At 46.1% G+C, this 26563-nt stretch overlaps 1 protein-coding gene across 1 annotated transcript in view; it reads left to right on the top strand.

Annotated features, from left to right (window-relative positions):
• The window catches only part of RHCE (Rh blood group CcEe antigens), a 35676-nt gene that overhangs the window by 7422 nt on the left and 1691 nt on the right, over nt 1-26563 (top strand). Inside the window, exons 2-9 of the mRNA XM_007178689.2 lie at nt 3083-3269; nt 6824-6974; nt 9201-9348; nt 10130-10296; nt 11840-11977; nt 14343-14476; nt 20565-20644; nt 23627-23700. Coding sequence (XP_007178751.2) covers nt 3083-3269; nt 6824-6974; nt 9201-9348; nt 10130-10296; nt 11840-11977; nt 14343-14476; nt 20565-20644; nt 23627-23700 — 1079 coding nt within the window. The remainder of the gene's footprint in view (nt 1-3082; nt 3270-6823; nt 6975-9200; nt 9349-10129; nt 10297-11839; nt 11978-14342; nt 14477-20564; nt 20645-23626; nt 23701-26563) is intronic.

The raw sequence follows: 26563 nt of genomic DNA, 5'->3' as shown, positions 1-26563 counted from the left end.
TGATTTACTGACCAGTTTGGGGTGAATGTGCTCTGTCAACAGCTCCCAGAAACTGCCACCCTAATTTCATCCCCCTGGCTGAAGCACAACCCCACCCTCAAGGACACTGTGGGGTCTTGGGAGGAGGGTCCTGAGTGCCTATACCTGGCAGCAGGCGTGGCAGCTGTGCCTGATAAAGCTCCCAACCAAGAGCCTCTGACTTTCTATCTTTAGAGCCTCACGTCTGCCGTAATCCTGGTGCCCTTCCCCTCCCCACCCACTGACCCCCTCCTCTGAACACACCAGAGCGGTGAGATCCTTACAGAGTATCAAGTCTGACTCCCATGTGTTACAGATAGAGAAACGGAGACCCAAAGAGGGCAAGGGACTTGCCTAAGGTCCTTTAGTGCGTTGCGGGCAAACAAGAGCAAGAGACAGCCTAGCCTGATGGGAGGGCACTGCACCAGGAGTCCAGAGCTTGGCTCTGTTACTGACATGCTGTGTGCCCTTAAGTAAGTCACAGGCTGTCTCTGGTCCCCTTCTGTAGAATGAGAGGAAAAGGCAAGCATCCTCCTACTCATGGAATCTTCGATAAGTCTGGACCCTTTGCATATAGCATTGTTGCAAGATGGTGGATGTGTTTGTTTGTTTGTTAGTTTGTTTTTTAACAGCAGTGTTTAAGAAAAGATTGAATTTGAATATCTAAAGTGGGGTTTGCAGTCTCCAATTGGCCATAGCCCTCACCACTCCCTAATACACATTTTACCCTTTATATACATAGTTTCCTGCTCAGCTCCTGAAGGAATTTGAGGGATCCCAAGAGGAGCCCCTATACAAAATGTGCCCTGCCCACCCCCATTCCACCCCCATTCCTAAGGGGATGCAAGCAGGAGATGGAAACATTGCCTCCCCCTCCCTTATGTCAGAGAAAAAAGGTGAAAGAAGTTGAATCCTCCTGATTGTCCACTTCTCACCCACTCCCCAAGTCCCCAGATCCCATGGAGATGCCCGGGTCTCCTATAACCTGGTGTTGTCAGACTGACCTGGGATCATCAACACCCACCCAAGTCCTATGTGCAAGATTCTAGGTATGTGTATTTTTCAATGAAAGTGAATTTAAATGTAAATTGAAGAGGCTTTGGAGAGATCTGGAAATGAGAGCTTCCTTGTTATCAGAGCCAAGGGTGGAGACCAGGTGAATTCTTATTGCTGTGATGGTGATGATGGTGCTGGTGGTGAATAGCCACCATTTACTGAGCTTTTTCCATGTGCCAGGCATGGTGCTAAGCTCTTGAACAAAACATTACTTCCTCTGGCTCTCCCAGCACCCTCCGAGGGGGGGATAATTGCCCTTATTTAGCTGAGGAGGAAAGTAAGCAACCCACAAGGCCGTGCAGCTAAGAGGTTGAAACATAAAAATTGCCATTTTTATAGGTCAAAATGGTCAAATGTTGGCAATTTAATATGGCTTAACCTAATAGGGAATGATAGAGGTGGAGTCAAACAGAACTGTCTGACCTCAAAGCCCATGCTTTTTCCTTTAAAAAAAAATTACTTACTGTCCACATGCTGGCTGTAGAAATTTTTAACACTGAACATTTTTTAAAAAATAAAACTCTCCTAAACCCAGAGATAATCTCCATGGGGCAAAAAATTCCTTCAAGATCTCTCTCCAGGCATTTGTACATGTATGAACATAGTTGGTGTTTGTTGATAAAATAGTCTTTACTATTCTGAACAATTATGTGCCTCATACTGTTTGATTCTGGCAACCTGATAGGACAGGTATGATTATTTTTCCCATTTAATAGATCAGAAAAGCAGGAGGGCAGATAGTGTGGTAGCTCAAGGCACAGGCTCCAGAGCAGACCAGCTAGGTTGAAATCCCAACTCTACCAACTGGAGCAAGTTACTTAACCCCTCTGTGCCTCAGTTTTCTTGTCTGTAAAATGGTGATAATAACAGTACCTGGGACTTCCCTGGTGGCGCAGTTGTTAAGACTCCGCACTCCCAATGCAGGGGGCCCAGGTTCGTTCCCTGGTCAGGGCATTAGATCCCACATGCATGCTGCAACTATAAATTTGCATGCTACAGCTAAGGAGCCCGCCGGCCACAACTAAGACCCGGGGCAAACAAACAAATAAATAAATAATATTAAAAAAAAAAAACAGCACCCACCTTGAAGGATGCTTGTGAGAGCTAAATGAGATAGTTTATGTGAAGTGTTTAAAACAGTGTTGGCATTTGGTAAATACTTAATAAATGTTGGCTGTTATTAAAACTCAGAGACATTAAATAACTAGACTAAGCCACACAGCTGGAAAGTGCCAGAGCCCTGATATGACCCAAGCTTATCTGGTTCCAGAGCCCAAACTGTTATCCATTTTGCAAACCTGGAATTAATTCAAAGCATCCACCTGTTTCCTTTTGCTGGTCCCCTTCGGAACATTAGCTAAGTCCCTTGCGCTCATCTGTCACAGCAGCCCCTGCTGTGCAGGGTCTGAGGCTGGGAAAGGGAGGGTCACCCATGTGGCTCTGGTGCTTTCTGCTGGCCCACCAGGTCCCTTTCAGCAGGGGTCAAAGGGAGAGAGCCGTTTGCTGCGAAGATAATTTTGGTTCTTGCCTATGAACCTCTAGACCCGCTTCTGCCCCCTCTTCTGCATGACCTGAGCTAAGTCACCAGCTTCTGTGGCCTTATTTTCTCTCACACATGATCAGGAGGCTGAACCAGATTCTCAAAAGCAGGAGTCAGTACCTTTACTGAGTGTAAACTATGTGCAAGGACTTGTCCTGATGCTCTACACGTGTTCATATCATTGTGTTTAATAATAACAATAATTGCTGCATTTACTGAGCACTCACTATGGGCCAAGCCCTGCATTAGCTCAGTTAAACCTTCCCTCAAACCTGCATGGTATGTATGTGTTATCCCCATTATTCAGATGAGAAAACTGAGGCTCAAAGAGGGGAAGTAACTTGACTAAGCACTCTTCAATGATCTTTAATGTCCCTTCCAGCTGCCGTTCTGTAAAACTCCAATTTCACACAACCCTCCACCTTGTCTGCTTCTCTTCCTCCTTCTCGACATCTCTTCCCTGAGCAGACTTCCAGGATGTTATCATCATGGCAGTCCTCGGCTTGGGTTTCCTCAACACATCTTTGCGGAGACACTGCTGGAGCAGCGTGGCCTTCAATCTCTTCATGCTGGCCCTCGGGGTGCAGCTAACAGTCCTGCTGGATGGCTTCCTGAAGCAACTCTCCCTTAGGAAGATGGTCCTCAATCTTTCCAGGTAACTGGATGGCCGCTGGATCACTTTTGGGTCCTTGGGGGTCTGGGGCCCAAGAGGGCAGATTCTAGAAGAGCTGGCTTGTCCCCTTCTCTTTCTAGCACCGACACCATGCAATATTCAGGACTTATTTATACTAACAAATTACTCATTGTTTGTCTAAAATTCAAATTTAACTGGCATCCTCTATTTTATCTGACAACCCTACTCTGTGACATCACAAGGGGCCCAGATCTACAGCCCACCCTGTATCCTTTCTTTTTTATTGATTTTGATTTCATAAACTTATACAATAAATATTAGTTCAAAGAAAAAATTAATAGAGATTAGACAAAAAGAAATAGAAATCTCACACTCAAAGAGAGAGTCTCTTGAAAAGAAGGAAGTACTCTCAGTCCTCAAATGCTGGTGGACAAGAAATAGCCTTGTCTTTAGTTTCTTTAAATTAACTTTGATTTATTTAGATGCCTTTATAAGAACTAGCAAAATTAACCTGTGTTGCTAGAAGTCAGAATAATGGTTACCTGAGGAAGGTGGTGTCTATTGATTAGGAAGGGGCACAAAAGAAGTTTATGTGGTGCAGTAAACATTCTCTATGTTATCCTGTGTGATGGTTACACAAGAGTATATATGTATACACACACACATACATTAAGTTGTACATACCTGCAAAAAAAGTCATTCACACTTAATAGGAGGAACCAGGTAAAATTTTTCTTTAAAAATTGTTTTTTGGTTTTATCCAATTCTGAAACTTTGTCTTGCCCAGATGATGGGTAAATCCCACCTTAGGTATCTTGGGGACCCCTTCAAGGCCATTCTACCCTCCCCTCTGAGACCCTACTAAACCTCTGGGCACTGCTGTTAAACATCTCTCCATGAACCAGGCTCTGTGCTGGGCACTTCACAAACATTGTTTGTTTAGCCCTTCCAAGTAGGGGTCTGATGTGGCGTACAGGCAAGGAACTAGACGCTCAGAGCTCGTAAGACACTTGCCTAGGGTCACATAGCTAACTGGTGGAAATGGCTTCAGTTTTAACTCTGTAACCTTTCCCACACACTGCAGAGTGGTCCTGACAAGAAACACAGTGTAGCCAGCTCCCCACGGGCCCTGAAAAAAACTCTTCACCTTTTTTCTTTTAAACCATTTTAGGGCTAATCCCCATGGGGATTCAATAACCCCAGTAACCACCTGGGAAGTGACAAAGGGCATTCTGGGGGAACTCCAATAGGGTGGTCCTGGTCTGGTGTTTCTGCTGCCTTGGCTTAAGGTCACACAAGCCTTCGGCTTCCTGAGCCTGAGTCTCCAGGCATCTCCAGGCTGCCCCTTCTTCTGACGTCCTGCCTGCAGGAATCTGTTTGCTCTCCACTCAATCCAGAAAGACAAGAAGAGGCCATTTACAGCCCGAGTGAACGCCCCTGCCCTGCCCTGCCCACTTGGGTCCTCCCAGCTGCGACCCCCAATGGGGCTGGCTTCACAGATTTGAACAATGGGCTCCTTCCTGGACTTTCCTGCTCTGGCTGGGCTGGTGGGCGGTGTCCAGGCCTGCCTCTCAGACAGGCCCTCTCCTGCGGCCTCACCCGCCCGAGGCCTGACTTGGCACTGAATCGGTTCTGCCTTGAGTCACCGATGACCAGTCCCTTCAGGGCAGGGGCCTGTCTTATTCAGTTTTGTCCTCCTTTGTTTTCCTCACATAGTAAGGACTTAGTAAATGGTTATTGGAACAAAGATGAAAATAAAAAGAACCCTGAAAGTTGTGATATTTTTAATGCTGTGTGTTAAAAGGTCTTGGAGGGCCTATCATAGCAATAACCAACCCCCTTACTTTGCTTGACTCACTTTGCCCTCCCAACAGCTCCGTAGGCCTTGCCTCTCCCTTATAGATGAGGACATGGAAACACAGAGTGGTTAAGTCATTTGCCCAAGGCCACACAGCCAGGAAGTGGCTGAGTCAGGATTCCAACCTTGGCAGCCTGAACAAGACTGTGCTAAGCACCGTACTTCACTGTCTCAATACCTCCCTGGTCCCAGCTGGCCCCTGAGGTCTGAAATCCTCCCACTGGCACAGAATCTCTTGAATTAGGCTTTTGCCAGTTAAATGAGTGCTCGCCCAAAAGATAACATGGCCAGCCACAGTGAAGCACTGAGTGACCCTTCATTTCAAATAATTCCTGGCCCCTTCCCCATACCTTTGGCCTCCTCTGGCTTTCCCTCTGAAGTCCTTGAGCCTTAAGTAGGACACTACCTTGGCAGCAAACAGTGGGAAGTCTGTGTCCAGACTTCAGAACACAGGCTTTGGATCCAGGCCAAATGGGTGGGTTTGAACCTTACATTTGTCATTAACTAGCTGTGTGGCCATTACCAAAACAGTCACCTCTTCCAGTCTCAATGTCCTCACCTGTAAAATGGAGGTACTGAATGGTACCCTAGCACCATGTACAGAGGGCTACCTGGAGGATTAAAATTTAAATGAGGTGATGTACTTGCAAGCCTGTTATACATAATGCTCAATAGATTATTATTATTACTATCACTATTATGGTGGTGGTGGTGGTTGTAGCATCATCATCATCAACTCCCAGGGGGAGGGGTGGTCTCAGCAAAGTGCCAGAGGAGTGTGGGTTGGTTTAACCACAATGGATTGTCCAGCTCAGTGCCACCTCCTCCAGGAAGCCCTCCCTGATGAGTCCAGTTCACATTGCTCTCTCCCTCCAGTGAACCCCTCTGGCCTTGTGATATTGCAGATGGTTTTAATTGACAGGGTCATGATGTCCGCTTTGTCTCCCCAGCCCAATCATAAGTGTCTTGAAAACAAAAATTGTTTTCTCCTTCTGAATCCCTGCACTAAGCTTGCTCACTTGTCAAGGGAAGGAAGGAATCAGTAATAGCACTGAGTTAGTTCTTTGTGCCAGTCATGGTGTGCTAGACACACATGCACGACTATTCCTTCTAATCCCCCGCAACACTCCCATGAGATAAGTATTATCATCCTTCTTATTTTACAGATGAAGAAACAGGCTCAGTGAGATTAAATAGCTGTTCAAGTGGAAAAGCTGGAACTGGAAGCCAGGCTTGTCCTACTTCCAAACCCAGTCTCTTTCCACTACAGGGTGTGGGAGAGAGGAGGGTGGTGGTGCCTGAAGGATGGGCGGGCAGGTGAAGAGCGCCCTCTATTGAGCATCTGTGAGTGATGACAGTAGAAGAGAAGCCCAGGGCAGAATCCTAGTAGTCAGATCCCAGAAGCGGTCCCGTGGGAACAATCAGACATTCATATGAGAACTTCGGAGCATCCTCAGTACAGATGAGTGTATGCAGATCAATCAGAGTGTGGCTGCCATCCTGGGTGGGGGAGGGGATGAAAGAGACCCCAGACTCGGCAGCCTCCATCCCCATGAGAGCGGAAATTTTGTCTATTTGCTCTCCTACTCCATCCCCAGTTTCTTGAAAAGTTTCAGGCAGAGAGTAGGTCCTCAACAAGTGTTTGCTGAATGAGTGGATGAATGAATGGGAGGCATACTTCCTTCTCAGTCATCCCTGTCTTGCCCCCTCTCCCCAGTATTCAGATATCCACCATGAGCGCTACATCTGTGCTGATCTCAGTGGGTGTCATCCTGGGGAAGGTCAACCTGCTGCAGCTGCTGTTGATGACATTGATAGAGGTGACAGCCTTTAGTGCCACGAGGATGGTCGGCAAGGAAGTCTTCAATGTGAGTCATGGTGCTGTGAGAAGGGACCTCAGGGATGAGGGCTGAGCAGGTGAAAGGGGAGGGCTCTGTCTCCATTTGATAAAGCTTCTGGGATTAAAAAAATTAAAGACGGACCAAAATGGGGTTGCAAAAGTGTGGTCTATGCTAAACATTTAAACATAGCAAGCAAATGCTATGAAGGCGGTTCCCACGGTAAAAACTGTCAAGGAAAGAGGTCAATTCCCAGAGATGGAAAGCCCACTGTGGGCAATGCATTATAAGCCTTTTCCTGCTTTGTTATGGTTTTCATAGTGGTTGTTTTAAAAAGCTGCATTAATTCAAAGCCATCTCCTCTCTTCTCTGCAGCTTCAATGTGTTAGTTTAGCTGGTCCGGGGGAGGGTTTGGCACTGATTTTGAGAGTTCACTGCTTCTCCTCAAAAACTTCAATTCAGCCTGGGTTTGTTGCATGGAAGGGCTCAGGGGAAACTAGAGCCAGAAACCAGAGCTGTTCCCAGTAGAGGCAACTCAAGAAGTGAGTATTCCAAGCTGACGATTCCCAAATGTGGTTTTTGGATTCCTGGGGGACCTCAAAGAGATTAAAAATGCAAGACCTCTTCAGTTCTTACAAGGGAATTCCACAGACTTTCATTTTCATGTGTGACTGAGGGTTCCCTACCATTCATTCATTCCTTTCACAAATATTTATTCTGAGCCTATTATGTACCAGGCACTCTTCTAGGCAGTGGGAAAATGCAGCTGTCGTGGAACTTCTATTTCAGAGGGAAAGACTGCCAATAAACAATAAAAAGGCAAAAGATACAGTGTGTTAGATAGTGATAAGTACTATGGAGAAAAAAATAAAATGAGGAAAGCAGACAGGAATAGCTGTGAGGGAGGATAAAGTGTTAGAGAGGTTGGCCAAGGAAGGCTTCACTGGGCAAATAATTTTTGAGTAAAGAGCTGAAGGCAGCAGGTTTGCAAGTCACGTGGGTATCTGAGGACAGTGGCAGATGGAGGGCAGGGCCGTGGGAGTGGTCTGCCTCTTTCAGGAGGAGGATTGTGTCAGTGACACTGTTTAGAATTGTTGGCACATGATGATAATAAAAAGCAGATGGACTTTTAGTTGCTTTAATTGTTTTAAATTCTCTACAGACAATGCATCCCCTTATTGCCTGTACCCAGGGTGGACCACTCCCTCCACCCTGCACTCCAGGCAGTGGAACAGACGGTGCAAGGTGGTACTGACGTGGGAGCATGAGTGTGGGTTTGAGGAAGAGCAAGGACAGTGTGTGTGGAATGAGCAGGAGGTGAAGTCACAGAGGTTGTGCGAGAGCAGATCATGCAGGGTCCTGTAGGTCATAGTAAGAACGCTGACTTTGACATTGAGGGAGACATTGAGGAATTCCCACCCCCCTCACTGGGGGATTTGAGCAGAAATATGCCATGAGCTAAGATTTTAACAGGGTCTCTCTGGTTGCTACGTGGAGAAGAGTCAGTTAGGGGACAAGGGCGGAAATGGGGAGACAAGTTAGAAGATTACTGCAAAAATTTGGGAAAGTGTTGATGGTGGCTTAAACCAAGGTGGGGGTCAGTGGAGCATGGTGGTAAAAATTCTGCCAAATCTGGACATTTGTTGAAGGCACAGCTGACAGGACTTACCAGGAGCCCACGAAGTGAGTTATGAAGGGTTACTAAATTTGATATTCGTAAAGCAAAATTAGCATATAGCTGGAATTTTCTGAACACTTTAGTTCAGTATTATAAAAATTCCGGCTGCTTCATGTTGCAAAGATCATATCACTCATACTCTATGCAAAATTTGAAATTCTGCCAAAATGTAGGAAGCAGTGGGGTACATGTCCGTGTGGCTCTTCCCCCACCTAAGTGGACTTCAGCCAAAAGTGTTTAAAGCCAACCAGAGGGGAGTTCCCTGGCAGTCCAGTGGTTAGGACTTGGCGCTTTCACTGCTGTGGCCTGGATTCAATTCCTGGTCCTGGAACTAAGATCCTGCAAGCCACAAGACTCAGCCAACTAAATAAATAAAGCCAACCAGAAACCTGTCGGGAATAAATACACAGCAACTCACGGGACTCCTCTGAAAGGGGGGCTGCTGGGCTGGGTCAGCCTCCTGACTTCAAGTCACGCCTCCTACATGAAGCCAGAACTTTCTCCAAGGAACACGGGAGGTTCCCTCCCTGTGGGCAGAAGATGCTGACACTCACTGTTCCCGCTGGGTTTTGTTGCAGATGGACAACCACATAAGCATGATGTACATCCACGTGTTTGCGGCCTGTTTCGGGCTGACTGTGGCCTGCTGCCTCCCAAAGCCTCTGCCCAATGCAGCGGAGGACAAAGATCAGACGGCAACGAGCCCCAGTTTGTTCGCCATGCTGGGTGAGGACAAGGTGGCGTGGGTGGGCTCAGATCTGGGGTGGGCAAGAGGCTCCAAAAGGGCTCTGCAGAAAAATCTCTCTCCTTTTCCAAACTTCTCTGGGTGTCTGAAGCCCTTCGGTAATGATCCATTTCCTCAAGTAGTATCTGATGAATTCACATCTTTGAAGGAAGCATTCCCCTCTAGGGAACTTCTCTTCATTAATATCCAAAGGAGAGGAGAGGCTCATTACATCTCAGTTTAAATAAGGTTATCCAATCCTTTTGTCCTGAACTTAAAGCAGAGAATTGGACACGTGAAGAAAGCCAGGCCTGGGAGTGGAGGAAAGAACGGGGGTGGGAAGAGAGGAGTAATAATGATGTATCAATAGTTTGAAGAGCTCCAGTAAAAGTGATGAACTTAGAGGCTGGGAGAGGCTTAGACGAAGGAAATCAGGCAGTGAGATCGCCAGCAGGCAACTGAATACCAGGCCATTGGGCCAAATGAAAGCATCCCATTAATTTTTAAAAATAAGCATTTAGCCATCAAAGGCCAGGGTCAGGAGGCCTGGGGTTTGGTGATTTCAACTCTCTGGACCTTAGTTTCCTTGCCTGTAAAGTATGTTAGCTGGGCCCTACCAGCTTAAGAATTCAGAGTGGAGACATGATTTGCCCAAAGTCACAGAGCAAGAAAGTGACAGAGATGAGACTTGCCAGGTCCAGAATTCTCCTGTCTGAAGTCCCCCTGGCTCAGGCTTTGGAGCAGGAATACTGGTTCCGGCCACTGACCCTCTCTGGCCTCCAGGCACCCTCTTCTTGTGGATGTTCTGGCCGAGTTTCAACTCCGCTCTGCTGGACATTCTGGATGAAAAAAAGAAGGCCTTGTTCAACACCTACTACGCCCTTGCGGTCAGCATGGTGACAGCCATCTCAGTGTCAGCCTTGACTCACCCTCAAGGGAAGATCAACATGGTGAGGAGGGGGCCTTTCCCTTGGGCAGCACTTGGGTCTTCTAGGCCTGACACACATATTCACACCCCACCCGCCAGCCTCAGTGCCAGCGCCACAGGTCGGGAAAGAGCATATCGGGTGATGGGGTCTTGTCTGCAGCATCGTGGGGCATCAGCCCATCAGCACTGCCTTGTCAAAATGGGCCTGAAACATAGGAGACTGTCAAATGAGCAAAGGCCCTCTGGGGGGAGTGATTAAATCTATGAGCCTTGACATCAAACAAATCCAAGTCTGAACCCCATTTCTGCTAGTTACTGAAACCAGCTCCCATGAGCAAGAGTCAGCAGAGAAAAACGGGTAGAATGAGGCATCCTCTCCCCTTCCCCCAAGAACTTTCAAGAATGGAATAAACGGAATCAGAAGTAAAGAACTTTGTTCCCCTAGCCATCTGAACTTGGCCAAGCCACTTAAACTTTTTGAGTCTCAACTCCGTCATATGTAAAGGTGGGAATTGAGAGATGATGCACGTGAAGGGCTTCATGTGGAATAAGTGCTGGGCAAATATTAGCTGCTATTGTCAACGTAGCTGCGAGTCTGTGTGTAAGTTTTCGGGGGAGAGATGGGTGAGATGGTAGACTAAAGACAAAACAAGGTCCCATGATGATCAGGGCATGAGGTCAGCCAGCCAGACATGATGGGAAAAAGTCTAGACAGATCGGGGTTGGGGGGCGGTGGTAAGGGGCAGGGGTGAAGGGGAGAGAAGGTGGCCAAGGATGACAGGTTAAGTGCACTAAGGGGAGGTGAGGGTCCCCACAGGTGAGCTCCATGGTCACAGGGAGTCTAGGATCAGACAAGGTAGGGACATCCAGGGAGGCAGGTGTAGGCATCAGGTCAGGGAAGCCCAGAAGCTGGTCCCAGGGCCCAGAGCTCCAAGATCTGGGTAGAATTGAGAGGGGCAGAGAGCAGTAGCATAAGAGCAGGGCAAGGCCGCAGTTCTAGAGGAATGAAGGTCAGAGCAGAGACATGACCCAGGAACAAGAGCCAGCTTCTCGGGATGGGGTCCAATAATACAGGATGACATAGGCACCAAGTAGCCAATAATAATAATAGTAGAAAATGATAATAATGGCTTATATTTTGGGGGCATTTACTCATGTTCTATGCCAGGCATTGGGCTCAGAGTTTTATATATGGTAACTCAATTTTCACAATGACCATATCAGTAGATACAATCAAAACCCCATTTTTCTGGTGACAAAGTGAAAGCACTGAGTGGTTAAGTGCCCAAGGACACATCACAGCTAAGTGTGAGCATGGCTAGGATCCTGAGTAACTGCACTTTCAGGCTAAATGACTCCCAATCAGGGTGACTGCTCCCTGAGCCTGAGAAGTGGGGTGAGATAAGACCGTTGGTGAACTCCCAGCAGAGGGGAGGGGCTGGTTTCAGGATCAGAGAAGCAGGGAAGATGTTACACTGTTGTCTTGCTACCGGCTTACCAAGTAATTTAGAGAGATGCTGTCCTCTCTGTGTCATTTCATTCACCCACAAGCTATTGCTTTGCAGACTCACATCCACAATGCGGTTCTGGCAGGAGGTGTGGCTGTGGGCGCCCCCTGTTACCTGATCCCTTCTCCTTGGCTTGCCATGGTGCTGGGTCTCGTGGCTGGGCTGATCTCCATCTGGGGAGCCAAGTACCTGCAGGTAAGGAGCTGGGCGACGAACACCTGCTGCTTTGGCTTCCACCAGAGTCCGGGCCCCTAGAACATGGCGGGCCATCTTGTAGTGGCAAGGGCTGCATTAGGCAGCCGTTGGCACCTTCTCAATTTAGCTTCAGAGCTTGGGTGAGGGACTCACCCAGGTTGGGTGGTGCATTTGTTAAGATCTGGGGAGCTAGTATCAGAACCTATTCAAGCTTGCTCAGGAATAAGGGGGATTTGTTAGAAGGCTACTGGGGTATCACCGAACCCAAGGACAGGAATGCTGCTGGGAGCCCAGGAAAGGCTGGCACCAGGGATGCGGGTCTTGTGGGGAACCCAAGAAGTCCCTGCTCTTCTTTTTTTGCTTTTCCTGAACATCTGCTTTATTCTCACTCTGTAGACTTCCTTCTTCTTCTCCTACTCCACACGGTGGAATGTCGTCTTTCTCTTCAAGAAAGCAGCCAGGTGAAATCTCTTGGCCCCAGTTGCAAATTCTTTGGAGAAGGGGCTCCTTGGTCTAACTTGGATAATGTGCCCATCTTTGGCTGGGTGGGAGGTAGGACACATCATACATGCACGTCTGCTGTCCATGAACCATGTGAATGGGGGTGGGAAGGGCAGCACTCAAAAAAGGGATGCTGGGCTGATAATCTAGGTCACGTCCACTTCTGATTATTTAGTTCTTCTTCTAAGTGGATGGATTTTTCTTCCTTCAATATTCAACATATACTGGTAATATCAGAATGCTCCATTATAGCCGATTTGTTATCACACACTTCTAAGAGAAATATTTAGGAGCAACAGATCTTCATAGGTTTGAAGACCTGATGGAGGAAAAAGGAATAGACTTTTGGATGACACAAGAAGATGAATTTGGATGAACCGTGGATATTCAGGGAGGCAGTTTCAATCCCAGATAAGGAAGAACTTACCAACAGTTCGATCTGACCAAAAGATGGGGTAGTCTGCTTTTCATCTTTGGAGTGGAAGCACATGTCTTTTATCTCCTCTGGCTTTGAGATCCTCTGATGAAAGTAGGACATATTCAGCAAAACGTGTATCACGGGAATTCCCTGGCGATCCAGTGGTTAGGCCTCCGAGCTTTCACTGCAGAGGGCCCAGGTCCAATCCCTGGTTGGGGAACTAAGATCCCACAAGCTGCGCGGCGTGGCCAAAAAACATGTATCACAAGTATCATGAGGCTCAGTGTCCGTCACTTTCTCTATGCCTCAGGTTCCTTGAGTCTATCACTGCGGGAAGGATTCAAAGATGATTCACTGATTTTTCATTCATTCATTCACTCATTCATTCATTCATTCAACACATTTGTTTTAACAGTCATCCTGCTTCCCAAGCTATAGTGTAGTGAAGGAAATGGACAAATAAACGCAACACAGTGTGTTAACTGCTACTGGAGCACATCTAAGCTGGCCTGAGATGGATCAGGAAATGCTTCCCAGAGCAGAGAACGTCTTACCCGAGCATTGACAAAGAACTAATATTAGCCAGGGAAAGAAGTGGGAAATGTACTCCAGGCAGAAGGAACAGTGTGTTCAAAGGCTCAATGGCGAGAAGAGCATGTGACCCAACCAGGAAATGGAAAGATGTTCTTTGAGCTGAAGCATAAAGTTCATCAGGGAGTGTGCCTCTCACCATAGCCTTGAGAGATGGCAGGTGCTCAGGAATACCTTCTGGGTGAGTTCAAGAGCCTGAATTTTTATTCCCAAGACAAAGAGGATTCTAAGGAGGGAACTAGCCTGATCAAATTTGCATTGGTATCCACATCTGTTGGCTCCCGGCCATCTGGGAGGCCAAGTGATGAAATGGAAGGAGAACTGACTGGGCGTCCAGAGGTGTGGTCAGATTGTTTCCTTTTAATCAGCCATGTAGTCTCTTGGATGGCAGTTAGGTTTGGTCTAGACCAGTGGGTCTCAGTCAGCCCCTGGGGACATTTGACAATATCTGGAGACAGTTTCGGTTGACACACTTGGGAGAGGGGTGCTCCTGGCATCTAGAAGGTACAGGCCAGGGATGCCGCTAAACCTCCTACAGTGCACAGGAGGGGCCCTAGCATAACACAGAATTATCAGCCCCAAATGTGAGTAGTGTGGACAACGGACCAGCATTGGTGTCACCTGGGACTTTGCTAGAAATGCAGACTCTCAGGCCCCAGACCCACTAAATCCAACTCTGCATTTTAATGAGCTCCCCAGGTGCTGTGAGTGCACATTCAAATCTGAGAAGCACTTACTTAGTTGAGTCCTAATGCCCATCCCCCTGGATGCCCTGGATGCCAAGGGTCTGTGAAAGGGTGGGTAAGGAGTATCAGTTCCACATGCAGATCTGCTGATAATGGTATTTGCCCCCAGGTGTGTCTTCAACGAATGCTGGACCTCCATGACACCTATGGCGTGCAATATACCTTCGGCTTGCCGGGTCTACTCGGAGGGATCACCAACATTGTGCTGATGGCGCTTCAGGTCAAGTGGACCAAGATTTCCACGTAGGTCACTTGGCTCAGCCCCTTATCACCCCATCCAACACAGGAAGGAGTGTGCCCAGAGCCCTTGGCCGGGGAAGGGGGGGGTTACATTCAGGACCGGGCAGTCAGAGACCTCAGTGAATATTCATTGGCCAATTTATTCTGAAATTCTGCCCAGCCCCTACTGTGTATGGACTTATCACCTGTCCAGGCCACTTCTTTCTAAAGCAGGCAGCTTGGGTGCAGGGCAAAGACAGACAGTCCTGAGTCCTCCCGAAATGCAGACAGAGCAGGCAATCAGGCTCAAGCCAATTGAGCCTGTTTTCCAGTCCCTGGTGGTTTAGGTTGTGGTGAAGTGTGCCGTGGGGTCTTGACCTCTTACTAGCTGGGCCGTGCTACCTAACCTCTCTGAGCCTCTGTCACCCGATGGTAAATGAAGATAATGATAATTCCTCCCCTCATAGGGGTGTTGGATGCTACTTGAGGCCAGGTACTGTGTGGTTAAGAGGCTTTGATATGTTCATGTAGGAAAATGCTGAGTACAGCCCATCCCTGAGACCCAGAGAGGGAAGGAGCTTGGCTAAGGTCACACAGTGAGGTGGGACCGTGGGTCTCTGGACCAGAGTCAGGTCCTGTGCCCCCCAGACAATGGACAGCAATGATCAGAACCCTGGCCATCACCTTCTGGAAGTTGTTTATCTTCTTGTTTCTTTCCTTTCTTTTTTTTTTTTTTTTGCGGTGGGGGGCAGTTGTTTATCTTCTGAATGTGACTCACATATAATGAAAGAGTGACTTGGGCACAGGGATAGATTTTTCCAGATGAACTGAGTTAGTGATAACAATAATAATATAACTGATGACAATCAGTACTGTTTATTGACTGATTTCTAAATGCTAGGCATTATGCTAAAATCGTTACGTCATCATCTCAGTCAATCCTCACAACCACCTGGTGAGGTATTATTAGCTTTCCCTAAGAAATGATACTTCGGGGGAGTTAGCTGTCCAAGGTCATGTGGCTGAAACCTGGCAGTAAAGGTTATGAGCACCTGCGGTGGGTGATGAGAGCTCATCGTTGTGGAGGTATCTCAAAGAAATCATGGAGGTCTGCGTCCCTCAGTTCCAACAACAGAGACGACCATAGCCCCAAGTTATAGGAATCCTCTATGAGCAGGCGAGATATACCTCCATGAGCTGCTTGGGGGTGAGGAGGGTCCCATTTGGGGGTGGGGAGGGGATGGTCTGTGTGAAGCAGTGCATCTCTGTAATGGACTCCAATGATATGCCTGCCTCTGTTTCAATAGCTGTGCAACTCTCAGCAAAGCTTTTTCCTCTCTCCGGGCTCCTGAGTTTCCCTCTGTAAAATGAGAGGTTGACCTAGCAGGGTCCTACACTCAGATACCTGTAGGGACCAGGCAGGTAAGGTTAAAAATGAAACCGGTGAGGGGAGGAAACTATGGGCATTTGCTCTTCAGTGCCAGGCAGCTAATACCATGCAGGGTCCCAGGATAAGTGTTGCCAGATCTAATGACTTTTCAAAAGTCAGAAATCCAGAGTTATGCATGTACTCTTCCAAGCATTGGCAAAAGATTCAAAATCATTAGAAACATTGTGTGGGCCAAATTCTGCTCGTGGGCTGCCGACCTGGAACGTCTGGACCGCCTACCCTTCCATCCCCCAAATGCTGTGATTCTGTGGCTCTCCTAGAACAGTGGCTTTCAACAGCATCAGCATCACCTGGGACTTGTTTGAAATGCAAATCATACCCCACCCCAGACCCACACAATTAGAAATCTGGGGGCAGGCCCAGCAGTCTGTTTTAACGAGTCCTCTGTGTGATTCTCATACAAGCTCAAGTTTGAGAACTATTGGCCTATAGCAAAAAAAAACCCCCCAAAAACAAAGCAAAACCGTCAACCAGCAGTGTGCTGCTAAAGGATTAACAACTGGCTCTCCAGGGAAACAAAGCCCTGACTTAGAGCATTTGCTGATTTCTCCCTGTGGCCAATTTCAAGCCATCAAGGTAAGACCCCTGAATGTGGAGTTGAGAAGAGATGAGATCTATCGGCCTGTGTGTCTGTGTGAACTGGCTCCAGCACCCCTCTGCAAGTCAAGTCTCATCAGGATGAGACAGCCGAGGACCAAGAAGCAGTCCTCTCTCCTCTGCAGGAACCTGGCAAAGGGAAGGGCACAGTGACAGCAATGACCCCTCTCAGGGTGGCCTCTGGTCTGCTGGAAGTAAAGGGCACAGGCTTCAGGGACAAACAGACCAAGGTCACTTTTACCAGTTGTGTGACCTTAGGCATGGTATTCAAACTCTCTTTAAATCTCAGTTTTCTATCTGTAAAATAGGATAATAAGATCCATGTCCCAGGGCTGCTGTGAAGATTCAGCAACGTATAATAATTAAAGGGCTCAGGACAGTGCTTGGCATGGAGTAAACACCCAACACATAGCGCCTTTCTTTATGATGGTTACGGATGCTGCTGCCGCCGTAGGAGGGGCATCTGGATGTAGTGGAAAGATGGGGAAAGGACTGAGCTGGCAGTCAGAGCGCTTTCTGGGAAGTGTGGATCAGCTGCTTTATTAGCTCTGTGTCATTGGATGAGTCAGTTGACTTTACATTCATTCCACAGACAATATTTGTCGATTTCCTATTTGGGTGAGCGAATGTAAATGAGTCAGATGCTGTGCTTGGAGGCTGGATGGAGCATTTTTCACAAATTGTGGGATTTTTTAAAAATAAATCTATTTATTTAATTTATTTATTTTTGGCCGCGTTGGGTCTTCGTTACTGCGCGCGGGCTTTCTCTAGTTGCGGCAAGCAGGGGCCACTCCTCGTTGCGGTGTGCAGGCTTCTCATTGCGGTGGCTTCTCTTGTTGCAGAGCACGGGCTCTAGGCACACGGGCTTCAGTAGTTGTGGCACGCGGGCTCAGTAGTTGTGGCTCACGGGCTCTAGAGTGCAGGCTCACTATTTGTGGTGCACGGGCTTAGTTGCTCCACGGCATGTGGGATCTTCCCGGACCAGGGCTCGAACCCGTGTCCCCTGCATTGGCAGGTGGATTCCCAACCACTGCGCCACCAGGGAAGCCCAAATTGTGGGATTTTAAGTGGTGTGAAGATACACTTAAAGAGCACTGAATCACACAGTGCAGATGCTCTTTTTCACTTCTCATGCAATCTGTTGATTACATCAGGGAGAAAGTCTCCACCTGGGGCTGAGTGTCTCCACACTCTTCCAGCACCCGCTGACCTCTGATTTAAATAGCTGCAGACGTATGATGACGTAATGATTTTAGCATAATGCCTCAGGCTGAGATTTGCCCAGGTTGCCTCATCTGGGGGAGAGTAAAGCAATGTTTTGTTTTCATTGTATCTCTTTTTACAGTTACCTCCTATGTCTCTTCCATTTATGCAAGTGACACAAGGTTTTCTTTTAAATACATTTATTTAAATGTAAAAAAAAAAAGTCTATTTAAAGAAAAATATTTGTAACAAACGGTATCCCTGGAATTCGGATATGGCCAAATTTGTGAAGGTAACCCTCCAATGCTGAAATTTGGCCACCTTTATGGGTAGACAGACCTGCCTGGTTTGGATCCCAAGAGCCATTCATTCCAAGCCACATGGCATTGGAACCCTTGGTTCACTCTCCTAACCTGGACCTCCCATTTGTGAAAAAGGGACTTTCTCATAGGCCTGCTGTGAGGATCACATAAAACCAGATGGTAAACCATGGAGCTGAGGGCCTGGCACAGGGAGCCCATCCTGCACGGGGAAAGTTAATCTGGCGATTTCTACTTCATCCATTTCTGCTCTCAGATGGCATCAGGGTAGAGTGAATTGTGGGCTGGAAGTCAGCAGATTTGGGTTTAGCCTTTATTCCACCACTCATTAATTTTTTGAGAAACTTTTTTCTTGTGGTATAATCTACATCCAGAATAGTCAAATATCCTTAGGGTACCACTTGGTGACTTCTGACACACCCGGTAACCAGCACCCAGAACTCCTTCGTGTCCTGTCCCAGGGTAACCACTAACCTGACTTCTAAAAGCATCAGTCAGTTTTGCCTGCTTTTGTCCTTTATATACATGGAATCATACAGGAGGTCTGCTCTTGTGTGCTTGGCTTCTTATACTCAACATTGCAGTTGTGAGATTCATCCATGTCGTTGAGTATCTCTGTTGATTGCTCATTTTCAATGGTGTATGGCAATGAATTGTGCTTGCGTTTAATTTATAAAGGCAACTGAGTGGCAACACAGAGAGGTCAATGTCATCGAAAGGAAACTTTAATGTTACTCACAGTTGCCCTGGAAATGAGAGGCACGGCATCCACGCAGGGACACATGAAAGCTTATCACATGCAGGTACCAGGCAGTAGAGAGTGAGGGGAACAGAGACTACGTCTTTAGGACTTAGTGGTAGGGGAGGAACGTAGGGGCGCCCCCTATTGGGAGGAAGTGAAAACACATATGTTAGAGTTTGTGGTTGGGGGGTTTGTAATATGAGTTTTGCATTCCCATGAAAGCTGACTTACGAGAGAGAGGTAAACAACTTTGGCCATTAGCTTGGCCCTGTGATAAATGAGTGCCGAGTAGACAAATATAAAATTTAAGAAAACACAGAACAGAGCTCCATTATATGATTACAGCACAATTTATCCATTATTGATGAGCATTTGGGTTGTTTCTAGTTTGGAACTATTATGAACCTTCTAGTATTGCTGCCATGAACATTCTAGCACTTTTTTTTTTTTTTGAACATATGAATGCACTTCTGTTGAGTATATGCCTAGAAGTGGAACTGTTGGGTCGTACAGTATTCATACAATCCGTGTCAGTGAATACTTCCAGTTTTCCATTGTGGTTTGTGCAGTAGAACCTGAGAGCTTCCTTTACCCCATATATTTTCTAACATTCCATCTTTTCCTTCTTTTTAATTTTAGCCATTTAGGTTTCAAACTTACTGTTTTAATTTTAATTTCCCTGATGACTAATTAAGTGGAGTACTTTTCATATCTGCTTTGTGGACATTTGAATACCTTCTCTTGTGAAATGTCTGTTCAGGTTCTTTTGCCCATTTTTCTGTTGTGTGTTCTGACTTTTTATTGATTTGTAGGAATTCTTTTTTTTTTTAATTTTTTAATTTATTTGGCTGCATTGGGTCTTTGTTGCTGCATGCGGGCTTTCCCCCGTTGCGGTGAGCGGGGGCTACTCTTCGTTGTGGTACGCAGCCTTCTCATTGGGGTGGCTTCTCTTGTTGCGGAGCACAGGCTCTAGGCGCACGGGCTTCAGTAGTTGTGGCTCGCAGGCTCTAGGGCGCGCATGCTCAGTAGTTGTGGCACATGGGCTTAGTTGCTCTGAGGCATGTGGGATCTTCCCAGATCAGGGCTCGAACCCGTGTCCCCTGCATTGGCAGGCGGACTCTTATGCACTGTGCCACCAGGAAAGTCCCTCGATTTTTTACTTTCTTAATGGTATCTTTTGATGAACAGTAGTTTTAATTTTTATCATAGTCAAATTTATCATTGTTCCCTCTATGTTTAGCTCCTGTGTGTCATGTTTAAGAACTTTTTGCCTACTGCAAGGTCACACAGGTGTCCTCCAAGGGCCACTTAATAGTTTAAAGTGAAGCCCTGGGGTTGCTTTGAAGGAGAGAGGACAGGCAAGTATGTCCAAGGTGTAGGCAGGGGAAATGGGTCTGATGGTCAAGCTATACTCCATCTCGCCCTGACAGAAACAAAACCTTCATCTTTAATTGCCTAATGAGGAAACTCAGGACTGTGAGAGGTTAAGTGCCTAGGGTCGTGCAGCTAGTGACAGAACTGGGACTTGAACTTGGGTTTTCTGACTTCTAGTCTAGTTCATCGTTCATGGGGGTCTGAGAACTAAAGTAAGCTAAAGAGGATCTTGAAATCCCTTCTTCCCCTTCTACATGTCTGCATAGCTTTGTGGGAGAATGACAGGAATGTACTGCCTAGGGAGGGGACATTTGTTCTCCTGGTGGCCCTTCCTGACAGCATCACTACTGATGCAGTCTTTTCTGTCCCCAGTGACCTCTGCAGCCTAATGCCCAAATGTGACCACCTCTGCTTTGTCATTTCTAGGCTTGGCTACCAGATACTCACCGACTCCGGGGCATTCAGCTTCACCATCATTATGGGTATGGGATCTGGTCTTCTGACAGGTCAGTGTGAGACCACCCTTCTTCCACCATTGTCCTGGGCACAGGGCCTGGGCCTAGACTGCACCTGCCCCATCCCTGGACGAGTATGTGCCCATCCCCTTCCCTCTGAACCCACCCCCTCAGCTCCAGCCAAAGGAGGCAAAGAGCCCAGACCTTGATTAAAAAATAAAGGAACACAGAATTACAAACTTTCATAATTGGAAAGGTCCTCAGAAGTCACCTGGACACTGCAGCCTCTTGAGCCCAGGACTGGTGATTTCATCAAATTTTGCACAGAAGACCAAGGAGACCCTTATGCTACACCTGAGAACACCTAAATACTATTTTGTTCAGCAAATATTTGTTCAATATCTGCTATGAGCCAGGCACTATTCTTAGGTACTCGGGATACAGCAGTGAACCAACCAAATTCCCTGGCCTCATCGAGTTGACATTCTAGATGGGGAGGGGGCTTTTACCATAAACAGAAAAAATAATAATAATAAAATAAAATAAAAAATATATATGTGCTATGTCAGATAGTAATAAGCACTATGAAGGGAAATAAATCAGGGTAGGGGGAACGTAGAGTTATTGTGAAGGTGGGCTGCTCTTTTAGAAGGGTGGTAAGGAAGGCCTATCTAAGAAGTTGACTTTTAAGCAAGGACTTGAATGCAAAAAATGAGGGAGATACCATGTGTTTATTTGGGAGAAGAACCTTCCATGAAAAGGGACAGCAATTGCAAAGGCACTGAGGCAGGAGCATGCATTGCATGTTTGGGGAACAGCAAGGATGTCAGTGTAGCTGATGTGGATGGAGTGACAGGGAGAGAGTGGCAGGGGTTGAGGATAGAGTGGTAGCAAGGAGCCAGATCATTCTGAGAGATGGGAAGGCATTAGAGATCTGTAAACAGAGGATTGATGTTTTTTTGCTTCTGCAATATGACAGACCTGCAAAGAATCTTGGGGAGATACCAATTTGCCAGTCTTACATGCTAGGTGAAAACATGCATTTGGTACAGAACTGTTCACTGTTATTCTACAACAAACAGCTTTTATTGGTTAGACTTTCATATATTGTATCTCTAAGCATGGAGTGAATGGCAAATAAGAGACAAAATAGCATAAGTAGACACTAAGGAGTTGTGTGATCTTGGGCATGTGACTTTGGGCATTGGCTGTCTTCTCTGTAAAATGAAATGATTATAGTAACTAATCATATGGCATCCTTTCAGCTCTAAAACATGTATGAAAGTACTGTTTGGAGTTTTAGAGAGTGAGATTGGCTAGACTTGCTTTAACGTAACAATTGGCCTCAGCTTTCAACAGAGTCTGAGGTGATTAATTAAATACAGATAAGAAAAATGTCTCCAGCCATCACTTTACATTCTATTCATGGTGGCAGTCCAACCCTGAATAGGGTTGCCAGATTTAGCAAGTGAAAACACAAGGCACCCAATTTGGAATTCAAAAGTAACTGAGCATCTTGTATTTTATCTGGCAGCCCTACACCTGCCCTCTCACACCATTTACCACTCTCCCCAGCGTGTGGAGGCTTCCTCTGCTTCACTGAAGCCAAGAAAGAGAATAGAGGAAAGATACTCCTATTATTCCTTTAAGAGTTAAGACCAACCAGCTTTCCTCTTCACATGTTGCTTTCCACATGAGGGAGCCAGTGATAAAAAAGGACTTGGACAATGGAAGCGGAAAGAGGCCTCCAAGAGGCCAAGATGGCAACAAATTGACCCCCTAAAGCCAAGCATTTTACATATGAAGAGACCCCGTTCCGTGGAGCCCATCTATAATATATGCACTTATTTAAGAAACCATCTTATCAAGCATAGTTACGGGGTTTCCCAGGTCAGGCAGATTAGAAATAGCAGATTAGACGTGGACAGGTTTCTAGAAGCAAGTCACCCTGGTAGAAGTTAGAAGTGAAAGCAGAGAGCCTGGCAGGAGAAGAGAAATTCCTAAAACCAGTCACAAGAACATGAGAAGCTTGGGCTGCTGGAGAACAGGCCAGTAACCTTCAGCAGCTGTAGCCCTTCTCCAGGTTACACAGCACATTTCATAAAAGGATGTTCCTAGGAACAGTTCTGATTTTTTTTTTAAAAAGTCTAAATGTGTTCAGTGTTGTCTCATAAGACAAGAAAATATAATAATTTTAGGGGATTTGCATCAGATGAGTAAGCCTCAGCTATCTGGAAAATATATGTAAGCGACAGGGATCATTTCTGAGTAATTCTAGCTAAATGAGGTGTGCTGATTGCACTCTACATGCCAGTATCAGTTAAAGGCACGCACTGTAAGACGAAAATATGAATAAGCACACACCTACTCTTGTTAATCTTACTATTTAATACATTGGGACTGATCATCATTAAAAACACACAGATAAACCTATCAATGGCATTTCCCTACTTCACGTGAAAGGTAAACACTACTTTATGTACTGGAAATTTGGCAGACTTTGAGCGACTGGGGAAGGCACAGGGCCCGAGCTCTCTGGGCGGAGGAGGGATGGGTGAAAAGAACAGGCACAGAAGCAAGTTGTTATAAACTACTTTCCTAACAAGTGGAATCTTGAGCTGAGGTCACTGGGACTTTATTGGAACCAGTGAGGATGGACCTGCAGGGTGGCTATTTGAGTCGCTCTCCATGGTAGCTTTTGCATTTTAAATGGATCAGCTCTTAAGTGGGGCACGGTCTAACAGGGTCCTTCTATTCCGTCTTGGGAAGTGTGTTAATCCATGACTATCGTATACCTTCCTGCGTAACCAAATCCTTTGCATGTAATTGCTCTTGCCAGTTCCTTTTGAAAGATGTCTATAGAATTAATTAAGCTGGTCCAGGAAGGACAGTGCTTCAATTTGTCTATCTCCTGGTTGTGGAAGAAAAAAGGATTTCTGTTGAGATACCATAGTTGACATAATATTTTGATTAATTTTGAGATAACAAATGCAATCATCTAAGTGTGTAACATTTAATTATGAATTTAAACAGGTTTGCTCTTAAACCTCAAAATATGGAAGTCACCTCACGTGGTTAACTATTTTAATGACCAAACTTTCTGGAAGGTAAGAGTTTTAACCTATTAATGTCTAAGGTTTTGAGTAAATGAACTTAAAAAGATACCTGGGTATATATGTTAACTTGCTGTTTATGAGAGTAAAGTAACAAACAAACAAATCCAAGATGTGTGTGTGAGCATGTGTGCATGCGTGCGTGCGTGTGTGTGTGTGTGTGTGTGTGTGTGTGTTGGTGGGGGGGTGGGGAGGTAGTAAAGGTTCCCATTTCCCTGATGCCTCAAAATCACTGAGGGTCAGGGGTGCGAGAACTGTCACTGGCCACATGTCTCCTCCCCACCTGGAGTCACCAAAGTGGGCGGGCGAACAGTTTGACGTGAAGGTGATGGAATTCTGCAGTGCAAGAGCCAGAAGGACCACAGGGGCCAGCGAGTCCAATCCCCTCACTTGATGGACCTCCAAGTGGAGCCATGAGTACCCAAGTTCTCACAGGGAGTGAGTGGCACAGCTGAAGAAATCAGAGCTAGTGGGGACATGAGAAAACTTGCAGGTGTCTGGGGTTATTTAGTCAGGGGACATAAAGCTCAAACAACTCAGCTGCTGCTGAGGGTCTGTGTGACATTGTAGTGTTTGTTGTCATGACTGGGCTAGAAAGGAGGTCAGGGCTCATTCCCTGAAACCCCACTGCCCTCCTCCCTTTAACCCACACTCACAGTTCACAAAGCATTCTGATGTCTGTCACCTTAGGTAATCTTCCAATTGATGCTGAGGTTGGCTGGGCAAGCAGGGACCCATATTGCCAAGTTATAAATGGGAAGTGGGGGCCGACAGAGGGCAGGCTAATGCCCAGCATCATGCTTTTGTGTGTGGAAGCAGTCCTTCTGAGTCCCAGGCCAACCCTTTCTCCACCCAGCAGGCCAAGATACTGACCACTAAAGGGACAGAGAACCAGCCTTACTACAGGCCTTGGCATTTGTGTCTGTAGGGGCGAAACAGAGAGAACCTACGGAGAAAACCCACCTCGTCTCCCTTTCCTTCATCTCCGCGCTCTCTTTCCTCCTCTTCCTCTTGAAACAGCTTTCTAGAGGTATACTTGACAATGAACTGCACATATTTAAAGCATACATTTTGATACATTAAACATGTTTATACTCCTATGAAACCATGACCGCAATAAAGGTAAGAACATATCCATCACCACCAAACATTTCCTCCTGACTCTTTGAAACTGGTCCCTCCTGACTCCACCCTGTTCCATCCCCAGGCCACCACTGAGCTGCTTTCTGTCCTATAGATTAGCTTACATTTTCTATAATTTTATGTAAATGGAAGCACATGGCATGTACTCTTCTTCGTCTGGCTTCTTTTGCTCAGTGTAATTATTCTGGGAGTCATCCACGTTGTTGTGTGTAATCTGCCTCATCTTGCACCAGCTTCTCTCTATATGGCTTCTCCCAACAGCTAGTCTCTCCCAGTCCCCTGCAAGTGTTCTTGCCCCTTTAGCAGAAGCAGTGTAATCCAGTGAAAGGACTCAGAAAACTGGCTTCATCCATCCATTCATTCCACAAGTGCTTATTGAGCAACTATTATATACCAAGCACTCTGCTCATTAACGAGAGATACCACAAATAGGACAAATATCCAGCTCAATTATTTGGGTTGCAATAAATACTTGCTGAACAAATGAAGGAAATCTGAGGAACGCACCCCTCCCAACACTAGCCCCTTGCAGCAGCAGGTGAAATGGAGATTGTGTCCCTGGAACAAGAAGACCTGGATTCTAGTCACCATTCTGCAAGGTCTGATGTAGGCAAGACCCTTGACCTCTCTCACTGGTAAAATAAGAACAGTAACCTTCATTCTACCTCACTGGGTTGTTTTGAAGACCAAATGGGGTCATAACATATGTGACCACATTATGTAAAATGCAAACTGCCATGTGAATGTGAAAGTTTATTACTAGGGGCTTAGACAAAGGAATGTGTAAGCCTAACAGCTATCATTTATTGCAAGCCTATTGTTTCCGATTCTGTGCTGGATGCTTTTCAACATTATCTGATTTTATCTTCGCAAAAACCCTGCGTAAGAATAAGTCTCCCCGTCTGCAGATGAGGAGTAACTTGTCCAAAATGACAGAGCTAGTAAATGGAACAGGAGGAATTTGAATCGGTGTCAGTTTGGCTCCAAAGACACAGCATGTATGTGTTGTGGGCAGCTACTGGAGAATGGTTATTTCTCCCCTCATCTTCTGATGTATTTTTTTTACAGCTGAGTAGAACTACTTATTCAGCAGCGTAACACTTATAGCTTGCATTTAAAAAGCAAGAATACAAACTTCCAAAGCTGATAAATCCAGGGGTGATTTTTTTTTTTCTTTTTTGGTAAACCATCCAAAAAGACATTTTAAACGTTATGGAATGCCCTTTATTGTATGTCATAGAAGCAGACTACTGGGGGTTGGAAGGGACATTCCTTCACTGGTTGCCCAGACCATGCTCAGCACTTCCTGGGATGGGGCACTCACCACCCCCCAAGAACACCCATCCCATCCTTGGATGATTTTATTAAGATGTACTCATTCATTCACTCATTATTAACTCCATAAATATATTATCTAATATGTGATCAATATTGTATGAAGAGCTGGGGAGACAAATCTAAATAAAATTTAGTTCTAGGTCTTAAGGAGCTGCATGTACTAATCCTTCGTCTTCCTGGAAATTACAGTGATCCTCACCCAGATACTGATTTACAAAAATCCAATTTATAATTTTTCATATGTCTTCTGCCTTCGCTAAGAGGATAAATTCTTTCAACTTTTAATTTCAATTTCATAAACCATGGATTTTATTTCATGCTTTCCAAGGCACAAGGACCCACTGACATCCGTTTATTAAAATGAAGAAAGGAACTT

The sequence above is a fragment of the Balaenoptera acutorostrata genome, chromosome 1 (assembly GCF_949987535.1).
Source record: "Balaenoptera acutorostrata chromosome 1, mBalAcu1.1, whole genome shotgun sequence".
Lineage (NCBI taxonomy): Eukaryota > Metazoa > Chordata > Mammalia > Artiodactyla > Balaenopteridae > Balaenoptera > Balaenoptera acutorostrata.
This window is presented reverse-complemented; position numbering and strand designations above follow the sequence as displayed.